Here is an 18,978-nt window from a genome sequence, read left to right as displayed (position 1 = left end):
CTTTTTGTGAACTTGGTCGAGTACAATGCCTTCGGTTATTGCATTTATGTTCTTTTTGTTTCCCAGAAAAGGGCTTTGGCACAGTTAGCTGTACCAGTGTTCAGCATTGTAGTTTTGTCACCTGCTCAAACAATCAACAGCGATGCGAACTGACAGCTTGGGCAACTCCACTTTGTCCCATTTCTTTTCTCATTTTTTTTTTCCCTAACCTTTCTTTGTTCCTCCCGTTCTGCCTTTCCCTCTCCCTCCCTCCCGCTGGATCCCTGCCTCTCCTTGTTCTCTCCCTCTCTCCTCCTCTATTCCCAGACTCTCATGTCCCAAGGGCAGACATTCCCAGCTGAGCTAAAGAAGCAGCAGCAAGGTCCAAACAAGTCTCCCAAGAGGACGTCTCTGTCTTCATCGCCTTTGCCTCCTCCACCCCAGAACAATCACTCCAACCTTTTCCTCTCGAGTGCCCTGCTGGGGCTCCCCGAACCCCACCACCCCAATGGAGTCATCCAAAGCATCACTCAGGACGTACCTTTGGCCCTCATCACCAAACCTCGCAAAGACTCCGCCTCTCAAGGCAAGTCCCCTCAGTGCGACTCCGATGCCGGGTCGATGCCTGTCAATCTGAGCACAGGGGCGAGCAGGACCCAAGCAACTGCCCAGGCTGGGCCTCCGTCACAGCCCTCCACTACCTCACCCCATGCCACCGGCCATGGATCCAGAAAGAACAAGACCCCCAAGGGTAAGGCCCAGACACCCGGGCTGGGACAGGGACAAGGACAGGGGCAGGGACAGGCAGACCCTTTAGCTGCCTGGAAGGGCTTCTCTCAGAACCATCTGGTACAGTCTCTAGTAGATTTGTTTCGTGGAGGAGAGCCCGGGATCGGGATTCCTGGAGTTAGTATCCCTGGAGTTGGAATTCCCGGAATGGGGATCCCTGGGACATGTAACCCCACAGCCGGTCTCCCGGCTAACAAGGAATCTGACGACTCGGGAGACGACGATGATGATGAGGATGACGACCTTGAGGAGGAGGAGGAGGAGGAGGATGAAGAGGACTCAGATGATAGTCTGTCAGGTATGTAACTTCTGTAAACAGGAGTAAAAGTAACTTTCACAGTTTAACAATGAGCTGATTATTAAGATATTCACATCAATGCTGCAACTAACAATCGTTTTATTTATCAAATACTCTTCCGATTATTTTCTCAATTAGTCAATTAATTATCCGGTCTATGAAATGTCAAAAGTGGGAAAAAGGGGACATGGCAATTTCCCAAAGTCCAAAGCGATGTCATTGAATTGTTGGATTTGTCCAAACAACAGTCCAAAACCTAAAAACGTTCAGTTTACTGTCACATAAGACAAAGAAAAGCCACAAATCCTCCCAGTTGAGAGGCTGGAGCTACACAATGTTCTGTTTTTTTCCCCTGAAAAACAACTTCATGGATCCTTACCCACTTTGCCCTGGACTCCCATTTCAGAGTCTGACAGCAACTCGGACAGCGACGTCTCTGGGAAGAAAGTGAAGGAGTTAAAGCTGCTGCCGTCTGGGCCATCCAAAAAGGAGATGACTCCTCGCAGGCTAACCAAAGGCCCAGAACTACTGAACACCTCAACCAACCACACCGCCACCAGCTGCTCCCCTCTCAACCTACAGGTCATCAAGACCCCCACCATTGTCACCAGCTCCAGTGCCTTGGCCTATCACAGCTCTCCAGGCTCTTCCTCCTACAGCCTAGCCTCTCCATTAGGTAACGTGTTGATGAAGGATGGTTTTATTAGGGTCTCATATAAGGAAAAAAGAAAAGAAAATAAAGCTTTGATTGTGATGTGTTGCAGATGAGAATGACACAAGGGATTTAAGAAGTTACTTGTTAATTAAAGTAAAAGAGTTAATTGTGTGACGCTTGTTGCTACTCCTGTCCTTTCGCTGTCTTATTGTGAAAAGCAGATATTTAATTTAATCTCCCAGGCATATACAGCACCACAAAAAAAAGCTATTGCAAACAGCAGAGGCCCTGTTTTGTTAACAAGTCCTCTGCTCTTGAATAACATCATAACCCATCATCCTCAGATGAAGAGGGATTGTTACTTTTCGGGAGGCAGGAAGAAGGCGGTTGGTTGCCATGGACTAACCGGAGCTCTCAGGTCCTGTAGGGGCATGCCTAAGAGCCCTGACAACTGGTTTGGCACAGCAACAGGATTAACGTCTGCCTTCTTTCAATGAGGAGAGAGGTTACCCGGATCAGAGGAAATAAGACGCGTGTAGCTTGCCGGGAACAATCCAAGTAGATTTTCCAGTCTTTACTTGTCTATAATTAATTTGTATTTCTCCTATGCCTTTCTTAAATGGACACTGTTCGTCAGACATTACCACACGATGTAAACTCCCTCCTGTGTTCATGCATATTGGGCTTGGCATTTTAGTTTTATGATTTGAAAATGCCAGTCTGGAGAATTGAGCGTGTATTTGACTTCTGTGGTCACGTAAGACTGGTAAATGCGGTTTTGAAAGGCCAGTGCGCATACACCTGTATGTTCTTGGTTACCTGCCAGGTGTGATTACTGGTGAGTTCAGGCGCTTCGACTTGCTGCTACTGCATGTGTGTGAGGTCTCCGGCCGTAGGCTGTGCTGACAAATTGATGGTTGATCTCTTGTCTCTCCACAGGCTTAGGGAAGAGGAAGAGGGTGATGGATGAGAAGGAGTTGATGATACCTCTGGAGTTGGGGTATGTACAAGAGGCTGAGAGAGAGAGAGGCACCTATCATGGAAGCGTTTCACTGTCAAGAGTGCACACATCCGTGCTTGGACACAAATGTACGACACACCGTTTGTCTGAACCACCGTGTTATTGCTTCCTTCTTTAAAAAAAACAGGTGGCGGAGAGAAACGAGAATCAAGTCACTGGCCGGGCGGTCACAGGGCGAGGTGGCCTACTACGCCCCGTGTGGCAAGAAACTAAGGCAGTACCCAGACGTGATGAAGGTACCACGGCCTCGCCGCGCTGTGTGTAGTCTGCACCCGTGATACGGAAGCAAATGTTACGAGGCGTACAGATGAGCAGTTCGGGATTGAAGTGGGAGTCAATGTGGGCGGCATGGTTTGTGATTTATTACGGAGGGATATTGTTTTGATAATATTTGCAAACACTGCTCATCCACATCGCTCAAACAAATGCTTCTGTATCAGGATTTGTTGTCTATGCTACCGCTCCAGCTGCCCTCCACCCCCCCCCCCCCCCCCCCCCCCCCCCCACCCCCGCTTTCTGTGACCCCAATAGTGTGAGATGATATTAGATTCAGTTCTTCTGCCACTTTTTTTTTCACCTCTCCTCCCCCAATCCCCCAACCCCAACCCCAACCCCAACCCCACCCCACCCCACCCTACCCCAAAAAAGTGATTAATGGTTAGTGTTGGGATGCACAGCTTTGGCCCCATTTGTACGGTACATTATAGTCTATAATCTTCTTTGTTTGCTTCATCAGAAGCTCAACTACGCTAATCGTCTGAACTGCCTTTGAGTGGAGTAGCGCATAGAAAAAAATGTGTACTCAGTAACATTCACTCACTGCTAGTCAGTCAGTCGGCAGTAAAAAGCCGAGCATGGCCACAGATAAATAATAAAGGGCCTGAATTGTGCACCCCAAGGTCAGAACCGTTTTTCTCTCCTGAGAGCTTTTGCTCTTTTTTTGTCCCCCTGGCTTTTATAATGATTAGTAGCACTGCACAGATGCACACTGCAACCCTTAGACTCCCTCCAATCTAGTGCTTCCCCAGATGCTTTTCAATGTCGCTAATTTCACCATTTTTTTTTCTGCCTAAACCAACGCCATTATTATTTTCTCTTCTGTAGTATCTATCCAGAAATGGAATAAGTGGCATCACGCGCGATAATTTTAGCTTCAGTGCAAAGATAAGGGTTGGTGACTTCTATGAAGCCAGAGAAGGACCCCAGGTGACTGCCTTTCATCTCTCTTTCTCTCTCTTCGTGATCCCTGTTCATCTTTTCATCTAGCGGCAGGCAAAGCATCATGCAGCAGTCACTGTCAGGGCATGAATAGGAATCAACCAAAACCCTCAGTAGTCCTAGTTCATAGACCTCTCACTGTGCATGGATAAATGCAGTAATCAGCTGACATTACTTCCACAGGTGACCAATGAAATATGCCATGTTATCTGTCTGTGTTACAAAGATATAACATCAGAAAATGGATGTGTGTATTATTGGAAGCAGGATAGAGAAAATGCATAAAGTGCTGAGGGGCCAGAGAAAAACTAGATAGAAAAGGACAGCTCAGTAAATGTGTACTTCTTAGTTAATGCATTGTTTAACCAGCTTTTACTGTGTATTATAAAAAATGTAATGTATTTATCTCACACGTTTAAATTGTTCCATAGTCACATAAAATCATGAATGTTAACATGTCGCTCACCTCTCCGCACCCCGCCCACCCTCTCCGTCGCTACGTTCTCTCTCTCTAGGGTTTACAGTGGAGCCTGTTGAAGGAAGAGGAGGTCATTCCACGTATTTTGGCGATGGAAGGTCGCAGGGGTCGCGCCGGTAGTTCAGACCGCCAGTTAGCGGGCGAAGGTGGCAAAGGCTCCCGACGGAGGAAGGGGCGGCCCCCTAACGTGGGCGATCCGCTGGTGCCCGAGGGCCCCAGTCCCAGTGAAGTCAAACTCCTGCGCAAACTAGAGGCTCAAGGTTAGCGCAGGAAATGAGCCCTGAAATATGTTTGTCACAAGTGTGTGTGTGTCATTAATCAACCGGCCGTTATTCAGGCAGAGGAGGTTAAGGAAGGGGTTAATGTTTTAAACATTTTTAAAGTCATTTTTTTATGTCATGCTTGTTTGTTGGATCCACCTACTTCATATGCAGTAAACCACATACTTTTCAAGATGAATCGGCATTGTTATCTTGTCTTTTTTGATGTCGCTAGGCTTTTCTTTGGCTTTGATAATAACATAACTGCATATGCTTTTATTACAAAGTAAAACCTTTTCTACTCTGACACCAGAACTGTCTGGTAGTCAGTTCCACCCTTGTAAAAACATTTTAATCTTTTTGTCTGTTTAAATGTTAATGGACACATTTCATAAATATATGTTAATCCTTTCAGGGAAAATTGGTTTTTGAGTATCTGTCCCTAATTTTGTCCAAATTTCACAAAAAGCCAAAGAATTATCTCAGTCAAATGTGCAAGGTCAGGCTGCAGTAGTATTTAGGTATTCTCTTGAAATGTTCACACGGACAATGTCTTTCTTCACCCTCCGTGCAGAAATAGCCCGACAGGCCACCCAGATGAAACTGATGAGAAAACTGGAAAAGCAGGCACTGGCGCGTGCAGCCAAAGAAGCTCGGAAACAGCAAGGTAAACCCAGGTTTTTTTTTGTGTTGAGCTCAGTGCTGTAAGGATGATAGTGGTGGTTTTTCGGTTGGTCACTTCAAACCACGTAATAAGTATACAAACGAGCAGGGCCTCTGGGGACACGGATACGACTGTACTTACAGCCTTCGCTTGTATGTATGTTCATAATTATTTTCAGCACTTTTTTTCCTGCTCTAATCTTTATTGCTGCCATGCTGTAAACATATTATATTTGAACATTACGATGAGCGAGCCAAAAATTCTAACCTAAGAGGTTGAATTCTGTGTGTTCTGATTATTACTGCATGCCAGTCAATAATTCTACCTCTTTGAAAACATTTGAGGTAGTTGACATTTTACGGCAGTTAACGATCGCATTGAAAATAAGGATTTTTAATACAAAATGTAGTTTATGGTCTTACATTTATATATTTTTAATATAGTGTATTTATTTCAGGAAGTATTCATGACGGACTTCTTTTTTAATTAACATTTAAAACAAATGGAGCGTGACCCCCGCAGCATTAGTACCTGGCTCTAGTATTTGAGAGCCACTGTGTGCTTACGGCTGGTTGAACTCATCTTTCTGGTTTCTATTATGCACCTTACTACTTGGAAGTTAGTCTCTCATACCTAAAAGGGACTTCAACACGTTGCATGCTACTCTATTCTTTTTTTTTAATGTTTGTCATTGTATTAATGAGTGTGTCTGCGTGTTTTGTTTTTGTTTTGTGTGACTGACTCCGAATCGCTTGTACTCTTGTGTAAAATGCATCTTGATCCCAGTGCGACCGCCTGAATAAATTCATCTTAACAACTGTAATTCTCTCAGATATGAATACAGCTGGTTACCCAGCTTTGTAGGTCATTTTTGCAGACACTAATATAACACTGACTTTGACTTTCTTGAAGCTATCATGGCGGCGGAGGAGAGGCGGAAGCAGAAAGAGCAGATCAAGATCCTCAAGCAGCAGGTTGGTGTGCTTTACGTGTGTGCTGACAAATCTTTTTCCTCCCTTTCTCCTTATCTAAGTGTCCTGACACACGTAGTCCCTGTGTGCTCCGCAAGAAGTGCTGAATGGTTATTTTTGTGATGCTTTAAAGCTCGCTTTTAAATTACCATCATTACTTTTCTTATTGCTGTGTCTTTGGAATAGAGTGGTTTGGGAAGTGATTTCATCTGAGGATGTTTTTTTAATGTCTAAAATATTAAGAGATTATGTTGTGTTTTTTTTTTTGTTTTTTTTTTGGTTTCACAGGAAAAGATCAAGCGTATTCAGCAGATTCGGATGGAGAAGGAAGTCAGGGCGCAGCAAATTTTGGAGGTACAGAATCTGATCCAACAGCACCTCTGATTAAGCAGAACATTCCTGGATAGCTCCAGCCCCTCAGTCTATAGTGTTTTAATCTTCCTAAAGCTCATTACTGAACAGCAGCATGCATTGGAGGGAGTTGCGTCTTCTTAAGCATAATTCCACATGGAACTAATGCTAAATTGGTCTTGGTTGACGGCTGTTGAATATTAAAATGGCTGTTGCTGCCTCTTCAGACCTTATTTAAATTGGACAGAAAAGACTTTTTTTTTTCTTCAGACAACAGTAACAGTTTAGCATAAGTGGGTCGAGGAAAAAGAAAAAAAGGTGCTGTTTTCCACACATGCAAAGATGCATGCACATCCGCACACACACACACATGCAGGCACACACAATTATACCGTAGGAGCTTCAAAGTGTTTTAGCAGGACTAAATCAATTTTGAGTTGACACGGTTGACAAGCCACTCTTAACGGGAGGCTTCAACATTTTTACAATTAGGTGTTAAAGAGATACATTATTCATTCGCTGTGTTTTACAAATTTGACTGGCATTCAGGAGCTTAAAATCTTTGCTCAAACCAGAAAACTGCAAACAATCAGTTAAAGTGCAGCAAAGCCCTCACCCAAGACTGATTGATATGTGTCTGTCTCTGTGATTCTTGACCTTAATCTGTATTCATAGGCCAAACGGAAAAAGAAGGAAGAAGTCGCCAATGCCAAAATATTGGAGGCTGAAAAACGGATAAAGGTGTGTTTGCATTTTTAAAAATAAATCCCTTGAAACAGATGCATACACCGTTTTTGATCAAAACCCACATTAATTAGATTATTTCACATGCACCATGATGTGAGCTCTTATCCACCTTCGAAGTAGCTGGCAATATAATTAAAGCGGCCCTTTGAAAAGAGCTGAAATTCCATCAGTCTGTAGTGATTTTCATGATATTGGCACAATGGAAGCATATTGATTTTTCCCTCATCTTCTCTTTCTTGCCTTCAAGGAGAAAGAGTTGAGGAGACAGCAGGCGGAGATCCTCAAACACCAGGTAGGCATTCACTCCAACTTGCTCTGCCTCTTGAACGTAATAGTTACTGCTGAATAAAACCATTTACCTCAGACTTCACTTGAATAGAAATTTGACAGGTGTGTATGTGCGCGTGAGTGTACGTGCGTCTGAGTGTATTTGTGCATCTATGTGCATTTAGATACAAGGCATGTGTGAGTATATATGTAAATGTGCTTAATTACCGAACATCTATTTAATGAAAGCCGTCAGTATTTCTCTTTATTAAACGCCATGCTTTGTGGTATTGGATATTATTTCTGTTTCATAATATTTTGCCAACTCTCTCCGCCAGGAGTTGGAGAGGCATAGACTAGATATGGTATGGGTATGTTTATTTTTGTACATCTAACACCTGCATCGTGTAACTGGTTGTGTTATGGTTGTCATAGCAATGCATTAAGTGTAGCACTGGCTGCTGTCATACTACATTCTTCTGCATGGCTTTCCAGCAAAACCAACAAAAGAGAAAAAGAGTCAGTATGCTGCCTCCATCTGCTCGTCCTGAGGGACAACTGACCCTGTCACGGTGGCCAGGCAGCTTCTGTCCCCCTCCCCCATCCTCCCCCTCCTACTCAGAATGCATTGCAAAGGCTGCTAGCCAATCCACACTCACTGTCTCAAAGTGCACTCGAGGAGTTTCCATCCATCACATACATTGTCTAACCGTTGTATTGGAGTAGCCTGTGTTACCCCATGAGTGCTTGACGATTTCGGCCCCAGACATTGAGCTTGTGTGTGTTCGTCCGTGCATCTGTTCTGCAGTCCACAGAGTGCTGGACTTTAACCTGCCCCATCCCAGCCTCTCTTGTCATTCACTGTTCCTGTACTCCGCACAAATAATGAAAACAGCTACCGAGAATCATTTTGTCTTTATGGTGGAGGTACTTCCTGGCAGAATCCCCCGCCCGAGTTCGGCGAGGGTGCGGCACAACCTTCGCTTGCTAAAAGACCTGATCAATTGTTAAACAACAATATAGTTAATTCCACCACGGGGACAATAATGATTCTGTGTAGTATTTTATTTTGTCCTGGCTGTCCTGCTTGTCCTCACTCATACACAGTCACAGCTGAATCTAAAGGTCTGCCTATCTGTTTCATAGTGGACTCTTGAGCCGATTGTTGCTTTAACCCCTTGTACCTCCCCTCAGAGCAAACTGAGATACATGATATAATCCTGGTATTTACGGTTGTCACACGCAATTGCATTGCTTTTGATTCGCTGTAGCTTGTTATCATAATATCCCCTCAACATATTCATTGTGTTTGATGAAGTGGAAAGCTCGAAAAAGCTGAATGCCACAGTCTCTATGTCCTTTTTGAAGTTCTCCATTTGTAGATAAATCAAACCAATAAGGACACAGAAATACGGTAGCAGAGTGCTTGGCATCTAGCCTGTTTTGTTTATCACAATGACAAAACAATCCTCACAAACTAGCCCATTTCAGTCACTATGTGCTGGAAATGTCCTTGGCAAGCCCTAATAGTGGCAATTGTGTGTTTCTGGTGGATCACAGAGGGAATGACAGGCTGATACGGTGGAGCGGGAAACCTAAAGAGATCAAATAAAATGATAGTCAGTCACCAGTGATTCCTGTGCCCTTTTGCAGTAGACTGTGTATCATGCACCAAAGAACAACATAGATGTCTCATCCTCGGCAGTCACATACTGTGCTAATACTTACGCTGCCAAAACCACTGAGGTGGAACAGTTTGTAGCTGGTCTTTACCATCTATTCCTATTTGTCGTCCCCCTGGCCAAATAATATGAGAACGATGTGTCACAAAAAATAAATAAATAAAAAATTAACACTGCCTCATGTAATATAATTTATTATTTTGATCATGCCAATGTGGCACGTCTGAAGACTTCTGGCAACCAGCATTTTGTTGCTTTTGTTGTGTCAGCTTTAGTTTAGAGGCGCCGCCACCGATTCCAGCTGCTTCTCTTTTTTGAGCCTGTCATCACATCTACTTTGTACCGCATCTCTGTGTTGCTTTTTGGTTGTCATCGTATTACTGTACTCTTCACTTATGCTTCCACCATACATGTGAAGCATCGTTTTGTGTCTGTTCAAGTACGGTGCCTCTATTGAATTTAGCGCATCGCAATTTTGCATCAATGCGTACTAAATTTAGTCGACCTTGAGTGCTGCATGTGCAATGTGTGCTTGTTAATGTGCCTGTGTTTCTGCCACTCTAGGAGAGGGAGAGGAGGAGGCAACATGTAATGCTGATGAAGGCGGTTGAGGCTCGCAAGAAAGCAGAGGTAGCCCACATGCACACAAACAGTCCACTCCATAAAAAGAGCCTAAGTCATTATTCCCTGGATGGATTCCAGCTTTCTCTCCTTTTTGTGCGCTCTTTCCCTCCATTCATTTTTTTTTTTTCTCCACACTTTCCAAGTCAAAAGATTCTGGCCCTCAAGCACTTTTCTTTTGAATGCACAGCAGCATTAGGCTGAATTCTAATACTGCTCAGCAAAGTCAAGTAAACCTTCCTTTCTGTTTTCACACACACACCCACGCACACACACACACACACACACACATGCATACACAATAATGCACATGCACACTGTGCTTCCTTAATGCTCTCTTGAATTTTGGACTCTCCAGGAGCGTGAGCGCTTGCGGCAGGAGAAAAGGGATGAGAAGCGCCTGAACAAAGAGCGTAAACTGGAGCAGCGGAGGCTAGAGCTGGAGATAGCGAGGGAGCTGAGGAAGCCAAATGAAGACATGTGTCTGTCTGATCACAAGGTAGTTACGAAAGAAGCTCATCCGCTCAGTGCTGTGGGTGTGAAGTTGATCACTCAAAGAAAAACATATAGTGCACACATACTTTGATGTACTGGATATTGTCAGTTTTTCTCAATAAGGTGCTGTTATACATTGAATTAGGGCAGGAGGGGGCACAGTCACAAAATGTGTGTCAGCTATATTATTGTTATTATCATTATTATTATCGTTATTATTAATATCATTATTATTATTATTAGCAATAGTAGTAGTATTAGTACTAAATAGTACGTTTAACATTCTCTTGATGGTCAGTACTTACAATAAGACCACATGGTAGTGAGCATTTTTATGTGTGGAGGTGTGTGCCCCCAAGTGGTAAAATGAGAGTACTACATAATGTAGAAAATAAGCCGTCATCACTGTAAATTGCAAAGCACCATCTTGATAACAGTCAACAGGTGTGAGATGTAATGACAGCTTTGCTCCCATTTTCCCACAGCTGTTTAAATCACAATTGTCTGAAGTCCAAATTGGATTTAGTGTCTTTCACAGTGACACACACACACACACACACACACACACACACACACACACACACACACACACACACACAGCAGCAATCTTTTACCTAATTTCCTTTGTGCAGCCTCTCCCTGAGTTCTCCCGGATTCCTGGACTCATCCTACCAGGACGCGCCGTGTCTGACTGCCTGATGCTGATGCAGTTCCTGCGAGGCTTTGGGAAGGTTTTGGGCCTTGATTTGAATGCGGATGTGCCCACCCTGGGCATGCTGCAGGAGGGCTTGCTCAATGTCGGGGACAGCATGGGCCACGTCCAGGACCTTCTGGTCAAACTGCTTTCTTTGGCAGTGTGTGATCCTGGTTTGCCACCTGGACAAAAGGTGAGCTAGTTCAAAGTTCATTAAGTGGTACTTACGTGCCATTTTGAACCACTGAAAGCAGCTTGAGAATTAAATCCAAGAGGGATTGCTCTATCCAGTAGTTTCAGTTCACATATATTGTTTTGCATGCCAAGCGTATGACATGTAACATTAAATATGTTACATTGCTTTGATTTAGAATATCTATCGCATATATTGTATGTATACCTTGCACCTACTAATGCACCTAAAATCTTAAAATATCTCTTAAAGGTTAGTACACCTGTCATTCCTCTGAATGGGAGTATTCTCTAGTACTTTGGTAATAATAATAGTCCGTATTTTTTGTTAAGCGGATTTTGAATGCAGGACTATTGGATTGTATTTTTTTTCCATTGTGATATTGTTATTTTTTAGTTTAGGGGTTTATTTTAGTTTTAGTGGTTCGATTTAAGGTTTAATTACTTATTCATGCATCATGAATTAATGCAAATTAATGAAATCAACTTACAGTCAACAAGGAAGTGTTCATTAACTTGACCTCTTTGGCGTTCTCTCCTTCTCTATCAGACAAAAACAATGCTGGGGGACCACCTGACCAACGTTGGCATCAACAGGGATAATGTGTCTGAGGTGCTACAGATGTACATGGGAGCCCATTGTGCCAATACAGAGCTGGCCCCTCTGGCCCTCAGTCTGAAGACCAAGGCCTTCCAGGCCCACACGCCTTCCCAGAAGGCCTCAATCCTGGGCTTCCTGGCCAATGAGCTGGCCTGCAGCAGAGCTGTTATCAGGTATGAGAAGCAACTGAGCCCTGTACTTGTTTTCTTAATATACTGTGCATTAGTGTCACATTGTTGAATGGTTATAAAGTTGTCCACAATACTTCCTCTGCCTCTAAATTCACATAATACAAAATAGAAAAATAGAAATCCAACACTGCTTTTCACCAAGCTCTCACTAAAAGAATATATTCATCCACCATGTTCTCTACATGCTCTTATTGTGCTTAACACTCAAGTTATTCATTAGCCAATAATGGTGTGTTTTATTGATGCTGTGGAAAAAAGCTTAATAAAGCGGCAGTAGGGAGCAGTAATTTGCAGTGGAGTCTTTTTGATTGTAAGGGAATTATGCAAGTTAATAATTTGTGCTCCGGGATACCAGCTTATTGAGCTTTTATCTCTTATTGAAAATATTTCTTACTACTTTCTGAGAATACTAAAAACATGGACGTACTTAGGCAAAAATGTAACTTGACAGAATCATGTTTCCTCTTCCAGTGAGATTGACAAGAGCCTGGATCAGATGGCAAACATGAGGAAGGACAAGATCATAATGGAGGGAAAACTGAAGAAGTAAGTTTTCTTTGATCCTAAAATAGTAATGCCTTAAATTCTCTGTCCGCCGTCACGCTGAACCTGACTGTGTTTACAAAGGTTGAGGACCATTCATGCCAAACGCACCGGGAGGAGGGAGGCCAGTATGGGTGTTGAAGAGAACCAGTCCATTGGCACTCCGTCCTCTGCCGTCAAACGCAAGAGGAAACTGGGTGGAGACAGCGACGATGACGATGAAGAGGATGAGGACAGTGATGACCAGGCAGAGGACGAGGACGACGAGGAGGAAGAAGAAATAAAGAAGGTTAAAAAAGTGGAGACATATGATGAGGTAAAAAAAAAAAGAGGAAAAAACGATCAATCTATTATCAAAGCTGACCTTTGAGGGTGTCTCACAGACATGTGACTGTGTTTGTTTTGTCCTGTCAGGATGAAGTAGACCAGGCCACCAGTCTGGAGGAGCTGGAGAAGCAGATAGAGAAATTAGCCAAGGTATGTTCTTATAAGGCATCCGCAAAGGAATGCATGGTGGGTTGACACTGATAATGTGTGATTGTGTGATTAAAAACGACACACACAGCGAGAGAAAAAAAAAAAGAAGCAACTAAGTAAAGATAAACCACAGAAATGTTGGACACTATTGCTGTTTTTTTGCTTTCCCATAATCATTGTTCATGGTTATGCAGGACTTCACTGTATGTTTCCATGAAGTTGTCTTTAAATACAATTTAATACAATGCATAAGAGGTAACACCACAAACATCCTACACTCTAATAATAGATGAGATTAAGGAAAATACTAAACACGCTACAACCTCTAAATGCTTTAATATACAGTGTGTAGTGAAACAAACTATGTGTTTTTTTTTTACATATTATGAACATGTATGCGGACAGAGGGCTATTTCCTAATGAAGGCATTAATTAGCTTAATAAATGATCTCATTAGCATAGTATGTAATGCTCAATATATCACAGTGATTACGAAAGGACACGAGGTAGCATGCGTGTCTTCTGTTTGCCACTCATATATCAAAACAATGTACCGAAAATCACAGAGTATGTTTTGTACATTTGCAGCAACATCATCAGACCAGAAGAAAGCTGTTTGAAATATCCCATTCTCTGCGCTCCATGATGTATGGCCAGGACCGTTACCGCCGCCGGTACTGGGTTCTTCCCCACTGTGGAGGGGTCTTTATTGAAGCCATGGAGAGTGGAGAAGGTAGTTACGGCACAACGCACGCCAAGTGTGATGAATTCCCGCGTTAAGATGCTTCAATTTGCTCATCTGATTGCATAGCACATTTTATGCACGCTCAGTCTGGAAAATAAAAATCATCAGATTTGATGTTGCAGGAAGAGGAGGGGAGAAATGTTGCGAAAACATCTGTTTAGCTGCATGTTCAGCTGTTTTTGGCAATATAAAATATGCTGAGGATACTTTATCTTAATCCTCGATGACTTAAACTATAATAATCTAACACAACTCTTCTTTTCCCTGCAGCCCCAGAGGAACTGGAGGAGGAGCGACAGAGGAGGAGGAGAGTGGCAGAGGAGGTCAAGGTGAAAGAGGAACCTCAGGAGATCGAGTTGCAGAAGGAGAAACCCACCAGCCTCGATGGGCAGAGCATTCAAACACGAGGCTTGGAGCACGAGAAAGAGGAGGAAAAAGAGCATGAGGGGAAGAAAAACACCCTCTTCTACCAGCAGCCAGGCTGTGTTTCCAAACTGTGCACATTCCGGGATGTCAGCAAAGAAACTGTGATGGCAGAGGACAAGGAGAGTCCCCATGTGAGACAAAACGGCACGAGCCCCTTGGGCACTCCTGTTGCCACAACCACAAGAACATCCTCCTCCCCCACTCGCAATACCTCTGAGCCAGCAGTAGCAACAACCCCCTCCATGGTGACCACTAATGACACGACAAGCATCCCTCCCCCAGCCTCAACCTCTTTATCTGTCCCTTGCCTGGCGGCCCCACGTGAAAGCCCAGGGAACACTCCTCCAACCTCCTCCCCAGCTCCATCTCCGTACCTCTCATTCCAAGCCAACGACCAGCTGCTCAGAGTGCTGACAGAGAGGAGCGGACACTGGTTCAGTCTGCTCCCTCGCAACCCCTGTGACCTCACTTCCATCACCACGCCTCCTCCCGGAGCGCCCCGTGTGTCCCCCCAGGCATCCTCCACCCCAGCCAGGCCCAGATCCCCACCTCAGTCCCCTGTCCTGCCTCTCACCCCTTCTGCTGCCTCAGCCTCTGCCAGCCCGCACCACCCAGCTGGCCTCCTCAACTACCCACTATCAGCCCTGCAGGTGAGGCTGCTGGCCTGACACAAATGGAGATAGCTGTGTCTTGCACAGTTGTTTCTGCCATGTACAAGATCACCTAACACGTGACCCTCGGTCTTGTTTTCCCCCCGCGTCCCTCACCCTTATGTTTTTCCTCCCCAGGTGAAGTCAGCTGCTTCATTGCTAGGAGTGTCTTTCGGAAGCTGGCCCTGTGGCATGATAAGTCCCAGCCTGCCTCTGTGCAGCAGCCCCAATCCCATGCTGGGTCACTCTCTGGAGGGCAACACAGCAGCAAGTGTCTCCAGCAAGAGCGAATCCCCTTTACCATGCATCGAGAAAACCTCATCCATGGCCTCTCCTGCCCTGGAGATGCCCAAATCCCTGGACCACGCCACACCTCGGCCTATTCCAGAGGGTGAGTGACCCAAAACCATTGAGAGATATTAAAGTTGAAGCCGTAATCACCCCCTCCCTCCACCCCCACCCCCCTTTTTCTTAATTGAGTAGAATTCACTTGCCTGAAATACTTTCACTTGCCTGAATAATCCCAGATAATAGGGTTAGGGAACGTTCTGCTCCGCTGTACGCAATTACATTTGGGTATAACATAGCTGAATGAAGCACCTTTTTACTGTGATGTATGTTCTTTGTCTTGTAGTTTTACGTGCCTGTTTGTGCTCATTGTCTCAGAGAATCTGACAGGGTGGTGGCGGGTGTCTGACATCGAGCAGCTGAGGGCTTTAGTCAGTGCTCTCCACAGCCGGGGCACGAGAGAGAAAGGCCTCCAGAGGCAAATGCAGAAATACACAGAGATCATCCCCCAGGTCTGCACCAAACACAGAGACGGTAAGTGCTGCCTTTAATCACGGTACAGAGCATATATCTATATATCTACGAGTTAGATTATTTTTTATAGCAACAGTTACAGATGTGTTGTGCTGATGTTCAAACATAGAGGCATGCCCTTGATGATCACTGAATACACTGCAAACACTGTATTATTTATGACCGAGCCACATGAATATCAGCGGATGTTTGGCTTCACTGCTCATGTGTTTACCTGCATCGGCGAGCGTGTTTGTGTGTGCATTCACGGCTGACTGATGTCTCTCGTGTCGTCCACCTAGTGGCCATGATCGAGCTGCGCGAGCTGGAGGAGAGCCAGGTCAGTGTGGAGTCCGTGCGGGGCTGGTGCGTTGAGGAGCAGGCGATGGAGATGGACATTGCCGTGCTGCAGCAGGTGGAGGAGCTGGAGAGGAAGGTCACCGCAGCCAGCCTGCAGGTCAAGGTAAAACCCTAACTTAACCCTGCACATTTAGTAAGTGGTGTCAGAAACATTTTTTTTAACATGTGGAGTGGTGTGATCAGAGGCCTGATGTCCTCTCCCAGGGCTGGACATTTCCGGACCCTCAATCCGAGCGAGAGGACCTGGTGTATTACGAGCACAAGCCCCCCACCAAGTCAACGCCAGGGTCTGCCAACGCGGGAGACAAGGACTCCAAGGAGCACCCGGAGGAGCGGGTGGAGAAAGGCGGGGTGATGCGTCACCTGGACAACCCGCTGGACATAGCAGTGACACGTCTGGCTGATCTGGAGCGCAACATCGAGAGAAGGTACCTGAGGAGCCCCTTAGGTACCACCATTCAGATCAGGCTGGATAATGTGGGTACGGTCACTGTCCCTGCTCCTGCCCCATCCACTAGTGCTGACAGGGAAGGGTAGGTCATTTCTCCAACCAAAGCTCCCCACTCTCCCACTAAGACCCTTTTCCTCTCTCTGTGTGCTTTATGTTTCCCATACTACTCAAACAGTGAGGGTCTTTGCGGCTTTTCACAGCAGATTTCCGTGGTGGCTTGTTGCATTTTTGTTTGTTTCTTTGGTCTTGTGCGGTTTCTTGGGCGGGGTGGGGGTCTCCACTCAGTATTATTTCCTGTATAGGTATTGTTTACTGGCTTGTTTCTTTTCTGCAGTCATCCGCATGGTGTTGTGCATCAGTAACCTTGGTTATGGGCATACTCATGTCTCCCACTGTACAGTATACACTCTCACAGGTTTTCACTCTTTCTGCATGAAGTTCTCCTTAACATAACAAAATTGGTGTGTACCTCTCCTTGGCGCCCTACACCCCCCCACCCCCCCCAAATCCTCATGCCTGTCTCTGCACAGCTGGAGCTCTTTATGGTCTGCTGTCTTGTTGGCGGCTGGCTCAACTGATACAGTTTACTACCTATTGTGTGTGTGTGTGTGTGTGTGTGTGTGTGTGTGTGTGTGTGTGTAAATACGCCCACATATTCACGTACATGTGTGCCTTTCTGTGCCTCATCGTTTCTCATTATCTTCTCTTAGCAGCGAGGAGGAGGTGGCCCACGGTATGAAGGTGTGGAGGAAGGCTCTGGCTGAAGTGCGTAGCGCTGCCCAGTTGGCCATGTGTATCCAGCAACTGCAGAAGTCTATCGCCTGGGAGAGGTCCATCATGAAAGTGGTGAGCGGCGTATTTCCACCCCGCTAATTAAAAACACACTCTATTCAGAAGGGGTACGCTTGGTTTTTAATGCAGGCACTTGTATTTTTTTAGTACTGTCAGATGTGCAGGAAGGGAGATAACGAGGACCTCCTCCTGCTGTGTGACGGCTGTGACAAAGGCTGCCACACTTACTGTCACAAACCCAAGATCACCAGTATCCCAGAGGGAGACTGGTACTGCCCGGCCTGCATATCCAAGGTATCAAGCCCATTTATGATGCAATGTCATCTCTCTACAGTTGATTACATCTGCATGTGTTCCTTTCACACCTTCCTCTGTAATTTAGAACACATACAGCATTTACAAATGTTGCTATTTGACAGGAAAAACTGATATTTTTGTATTTAAACCTGTCGATGGATGATATTTTGCTCACTTAAAATCAAAACATATTCATGCTCAAAGTATTTTGGGGGTTTTATGCATTTATTTGAAAGTGAACAATAGAGAGGTGAGAGTAAATAGTGGGAGAGAAAGAGAGAAAACAACATCTCCCCAGCCTTCAAAACAACTGCAGTGATTATACATTTCCTGTTTTGTTACGTTTACCTTGAACTTTTATTGTCTGCAGAGTGGATTTAGCATTAATCCTATTGAGTGACAATAAAACTCTTCAATTCATGAAATTCAGAGAAATATCATTTTATTTAAAGCTTATCATGGTGTTTTTTTATTTAGATGTGGTCATGGAAGAAACTAACATTGGTGGTCTAAGATATGACAAACTGAACTAATAGTTTAGAAAATGAACATGATAAATCGGTCAGCGGACGCTATAGTTTTAGTTTTCATTCCACCAGGCTTCAAAGAATGCATTGTTTACTCTCTGCAGGCAAGTGGCCCAACTCCCAAAAACAGAAAACCTCCAAGCAAACCAGCAGCATCAAGTGGAGGAGGTGCTAAAAAAGGCCCAGAGGGGAAGAAAAACGTGAAGCAGCCAGGTAACGGAGAAGTAACGGAGGGCGACCCGGCCGGCGCCAGCGGCACGCCCAAGAAAGGAGCAAAAGACACCAGCAGGAAGAGGAAAACAGAGGAGAGCTCACCTGCTCTGCCAGCAGCCAATCAGGAGAGCCCTGTGTGTGTGAAGAGAGCCAAGACGGCTAGAGACAACAACAGGGACCTGGGATTATGCAGGTATGTGCCCCAGGCTTGTTCATACTCGTCTTTCTATTGAATCCTTCACTTATCTAGCTCCCTCTCCTAAACACTTTTACAGTTGCTGCCATCTACTGTAGGGACAGTATCAAGAGGTTGTTTTCTCTTAATCAGTAAATACGATTCTTCTGTGGTTTAACCCCTTAAATGTAGTACAAAACTGACACTATGCCACAACACACACAAGCTTTGATGCAGGCAGTACCGTCGGTTTCAGCCTACTTTTGTCCAAAACATGAACCAAAATAATAAAGTTATGAGGCCATAAAACCAAAACAAGGAGCTTGACTCTACTAATGCTCTGTAGA

At 44.8% G+C, this 18,978-nt stretch overlaps 1 protein-coding gene across 16 annotated transcripts in view; it reads left to right on the top strand.

Moving 5' to 3' along the window:
• The window catches only part of baz2ba (bromodomain adjacent to zinc finger domain, 2Ba), a 29,217-nt gene that overhangs the window by 8,040 nt on the left and 2,199 nt on the right, over positions 1-18,978 (top strand). The window contains exons 7-34 of one of the 16 annotated variants that reach the window (XM_068730851.1): positions 307-1,066; positions 1,473-1,742; positions 2,661-2,721; positions 2,870-2,978; positions 3,847-3,948; positions 4,476-4,698; positions 5,273-5,365; positions 6,275-6,336; positions 6,622-6,687; positions 7,360-7,425; positions 7,679-7,723; positions 8,037-8,069; positions 9,945-10,010; positions 10,360-10,500; positions 11,129-11,383; positions 11,933-12,156; positions 12,646-12,720; positions 12,802-13,033; positions 13,132-13,194; positions 13,783-13,927; positions 14,210-15,015; positions 15,154-15,406; positions 15,682-15,837; positions 16,119-16,279; positions 16,381-16,604; positions 17,338-17,473; positions 17,567-17,713; positions 18,348-18,649. In XM_068730851.1, coding sequence (XP_068586952.1) covers positions 307-1,066; positions 1,473-1,742; positions 2,661-2,721; positions 2,870-2,978; positions 3,847-3,948; positions 4,476-4,698; positions 5,273-5,365; positions 6,275-6,336; positions 6,622-6,687; positions 7,360-7,425; positions 7,679-7,723; positions 8,037-8,069; positions 9,945-10,010; positions 10,360-10,500; positions 11,129-11,383; positions 11,933-12,156; positions 12,646-12,720; positions 12,802-13,033; positions 13,132-13,194; positions 13,783-13,927; positions 14,210-15,015; positions 15,154-15,406; positions 15,682-15,837; positions 16,119-16,279; positions 16,381-16,604; positions 17,338-17,473; positions 17,567-17,713; positions 18,348-18,649 — 5,276 coding nt within the window. Of the gene's footprint in view, positions 1-306; positions 1,067-1,472; positions 1,743-2,660; positions 2,722-2,869; positions 2,979-3,846; positions 3,949-4,475; positions 4,699-5,272; positions 5,366-6,274; positions 6,337-6,621; positions 6,688-7,359; positions 7,426-7,678; positions 7,724-8,036; positions 8,070-9,944; positions 10,011-10,359; positions 10,501-11,128; positions 11,384-11,932; positions 12,157-12,645; positions 12,721-12,801; positions 13,034-13,131; positions 13,195-13,782; positions 13,928-14,209; positions 15,016-15,153; positions 15,407-15,681; positions 15,838-16,118; positions 16,280-16,359; positions 16,710-17,337; positions 17,474-17,566; positions 17,714-18,347; positions 18,650-18,978 lie in introns of all 16 variants that reach the window. The other 15 variants (XM_068730848.1, XM_068730858.1, XM_068730845.1 and 12 more) reach the window with 15 other exon arrangements.

Source organism: Cebidichthys violaceus, unplaced genomic scaffold (assembly GCF_023349555.1).
Source record: "Cebidichthys violaceus isolate CVI_PGR_0920_01 unplaced genomic scaffold, fCebVio1.0.p SCAF_5, whole genome shotgun sequence".
In the NCBI taxonomy this organism is placed as follows: domain Eukaryota; kingdom Metazoa; phylum Chordata; class Actinopteri; order Perciformes; family Stichaeidae; genus Cebidichthys; species Cebidichthys violaceus.
Note: the sequence above shows the minus strand (reverse complement) of the source record. Positions and strands in the feature narration are given on the sequence as shown.